The sequence below is a fragment of the Schistocerca nitens genome, chromosome 9 (genome assembly GCF_023898315.1).
Source record: "Schistocerca nitens isolate TAMUIC-IGC-003100 chromosome 9, iqSchNite1.1, whole genome shotgun sequence".
Taxonomy (NCBI): domain Eukaryota; kingdom Metazoa; phylum Arthropoda; class Insecta; order Orthoptera; family Acrididae; genus Schistocerca; species Schistocerca nitens.
In genome coordinates, this window is record NC_064622.1 from 59,464,103 (window position 1) to 59,467,730 (window position 3,628).

Here is a 3,628-nt window from a genome sequence, read left to right on the forward strand (position 1 = left end):
TTCATTTCTGTCATACCAGTGGTAAATGTGATAAAGCAAGACCATCTTTATCTCATTGCAAAATTGTGTGTATTATGTTTTAACACCTCATCTTTATTAATACTGAATTATTCTGATCAGTCTAGCTTTACAGTTCCATTGTATGCCCATGTACAGTACCTACTCAAACTTAAGTATTTTTGCCCTTTGCAATTTTAAGATGAACCCTTTAGTTCACAGGAGTTGCTATTTCTTTCTTTGCCAGTCAACTTCCACAAAAATAGTGCCATTTCAACTGTAAAATTGTAAATAGGTTTACAGAATGCCTGTGCAATAGCCAAGGATTCTTGTAAACACCAAAGCATTGTACTCATTCAGTGTGACATCAAATCACAATAAGTATCACACAGGAATTGTTTGTCATAGGATGAAAGGAGATAATGACAAAACAGTTACCATACAAATCATTTATTTACCATTTCACAACACAAATACTATCAGTCTTATATTGTGTTCTGTTTCTAGTGATAATTGTTCATCACAAGACATTCAAGAAACTTGTATGAAACATAGTATTTTCGACATATGTAAACCTTATCAGAGACAGAAGAGAGAAATGTTTAAATTTCTTGGAGGAAAAACATGACGACAAAGAAATAACCAATCAATACAACAATACAAAACTTAGTTTGCACATCAGTGATGAAGATTTCACTGCTCCGTCTTCTCTCCCTGCTCTTGCTGGTTAGTAACTGCTGGAACACCTGTTTGCACAATTTGTACTACACGCTCCCTGTCCTCTGCTGGAGGGAGAGCCTGAAAAAACAAAGAGTCAAATGAGCTCCCAGATATAAGACTTTGGTGTATGACTGATGTAAAACAGTTATCACAACCATATGATTGTTTCTTTACTGTGATTAGCTTCCAAACTTACACAGCAATGCTCTATGCAATACATTGATTCTACACATACTGAAATGCTTTGCAACACATGTCTTAACGTATCACTAGCTGTACCCAGTCATGACCCTCCTTGTGAAGAATTGATGTTTCTTAGCTCAGGAGCAGTTTTATTCCATCTTCCTTTTACCTACAATACAAATGCCCAACTATATGTAGCTGTTTCAGTCCTACAGAGGTTTGCTGAATCTGTGACAGTTCCTATAGTGTGGTTACTGTGCCAGGGACAGTATGACACAGTTACCTTTGACAAATTTTACTTCTTTTTGTGCTCATTTAAAGTCTGAAATTTGGTACGATTAGCATGGATTCCAACAAGGACCACAACACTGTAGATAGAAGTACTGAAAGTGCAGTGTGCCTAGTTTAACTTCTCTTGAGCAGCCTTTTACAAAGCTTATTACTTCGAGAATAATCTTATTTGCAAATTACACATTACTTGCAAATCCCAATGCAGCTTACAAACAATTTTTCCCGTTATAGATTTGTACTTTCGATAAGATGACCCTTCAAAAAGTTTTGCCACACATTAACTAAATTTTGCTTTGTCTTCTGGGCATAATCTTATTCACTGGGCCTTCAATAATGATGTACAAATCATTGCCGGCTATCATATTCCCACACCTATAATGTGTGAAGATCTTCCTACCAAGTTTCGTAACCTAATATAGGTTCTACAACTACTGCAAGGTCACTAATATTTTCTGACACGTACCTTTTTTGGTGCCGAGATGGTGAGGACGCCGTCTGATGATAGTTGCGTCTGCACCTGGTCAGTCACGACGTCCTTCGGCAGCAAATAGCGACGCTGCATCTGGCGCGAGATGTATCCGTGCTCATCTTTACGCTCCTCATGTTTTGCCTCTACCACCACACTGTCGCCTACCACTTTTACCGTCAGCTCCTCCGGTTTGAACTGCTGGACGTCTAAATTGACCTACAACGAAAACGGTACCACAAGTTCGGCTAGCATAAGCTATTTTCTGTGGTGCTGTACCCATAAACTCCAGAACTAGCAAAATTGCTTTTTTCTTTGACGTTATTAACAGCTAAAAGCTGTGTTGGATTAAAGTTTAGCATGTGATGGTCACTTACCTTAAACCCATCTTTGTTATTCTGAATGGTAGATACGCCGGAGTTACGAGCTGCCAAATGACGCCATGGTCTGTAATATCCAGAAAGACTAGGGACGACAGACAGACGAGGGAGAAGCAAATCGTCGTGTGTCAGACCCAAGCCGAAATTTTGGTCGAATAATGACATCTGTCTGTCGACATCGTCAAGCAAGTGGCGGATCATCGGTGTCAGAGCCATCTGCAACAATACATGACTCACTATCACTGTGTTTTACAGTTAAACTATTCCAGCTTACTTTAACTATTCACAGAAGTGCTTATAACCATTCAGTGTGTGCTTAAGAAATTACGAAGGAAATGTCGCGTCAGTAAACTATGTTTATGTCCTCCAACCGCACATTACATGCAGCCTCAAAAATTAGTGATTCACCTCTTGAACAATCCAGTGATATATTACAGTATATTATGTAGGAAAAAAAATACTTCACAACGTGACAAAAAGAACCAATACAGTATCACGACAGCGCATTACAGTTACCAGCACTCCCGGTAGTCAAATAATCCACGCAACCTCAAAATCTAATTGATCTCAGCAAGAGTTCAACACCACTTCATTAATTAACTGCAGGTCACTACAGCAAAGCAGCAAACACAACATCTTACGTGCGCACTTACCTTTTACGAACGAAAGCGCTGCTGTAACTTCGAAAGATTCGTTCGGTTTGCGCACTTTCCGTACACGGCGGCAAATAGTGCGATTGGAGCCCGCGCCAACGATTATATAGGCTGATGCCAGTGCTACCAACATTGTAAGAATGAACGTGACTAACAAGTTTGGAATGGACCAGTGATCACTGGAATGGACGATAGCGACTTCTATAACTGTCGCGTGCGTTCTAGATATTTCGAGTATCAAGCAGACACTGTTAAGGCCAAATCCCATGCCTTTCACGTTACGGCAAAAACGCATAGCTGCAGTTTCGTGTCGTCACTTGTACACGTATTACGGTGTCTCAATTTCGTGTGTGTTTCCTATCAAAGTAATGTGGTGCGAGTTTTATTGCAGCACGTTGCACAAGAAGTTGTGGTATAATTTTGAAAAATTATCCTGTTAAAAACCGTTTGTGGGAGCATAAACGTTGCCTATATGAATGTTGTGCAGAAATAAACGACACTATCGCAATTTAAAGACAGCGATCGAGATTTGTACATTTGTTTTATGGCCGATATCAGTAGTTTATTTATTTAGTTTTTCTTTGGCATTGGACCTACCCGATAATTTGTAGCTGGGAGTGATGGGTGCGTCATACAATTTATAGGAGGGCAGACTACGTCAGATGTAACATTTGCGCTCTAACTGCATTTATCATGTTAACATTAAATCATACATAACTACAATAAAGAATACAGTATTCCATTTTATAGGTACATAAATGGTTATTCCATACTTTCTGTTACAATATATCAACATTGAGTTTCATTTTTAATACTCACTCATAGTGAATATAAGTTTCTATGTGAGGTACTCTTTTTTTAAGCTAGTTTTGAAAATTTAAAAATAAACTTTTTCCTGCTGCTTCTGAATTCCTCGTTCCTTTCCTCTTGTTTCGTGG

General features: G+C 38.8%; 1 protein-coding gene across 1 annotated transcript; it reads right to left on the reverse strand.

The window, feature by feature from the left end:
* Positions 1-476: 476 nt before the first annotated feature.
* Positions 477-2,786, reverse strand: LOC126204474 (protein lethal(2)essential for life-like). Its single transcript, XM_049938865.1, has 4 exons — positions 2,691-2,786; positions 2,035-2,253; positions 1,655-1,876; positions 477-795 (listed from the first exon to the last, which is right to left on the reverse strand). The coding sequence occupies exons 2-4, from the start codon at positions 2,251-2,253 to the stop codon at positions 691-693; spliced, it is 546 nt and encodes a 181-aa protein (XP_049794822.1). The 5' UTR covers positions 2,691-2,786; the 3' UTR covers positions 477-690.
* Positions 2,787-3,628: the final 842 nt, after the last annotated feature.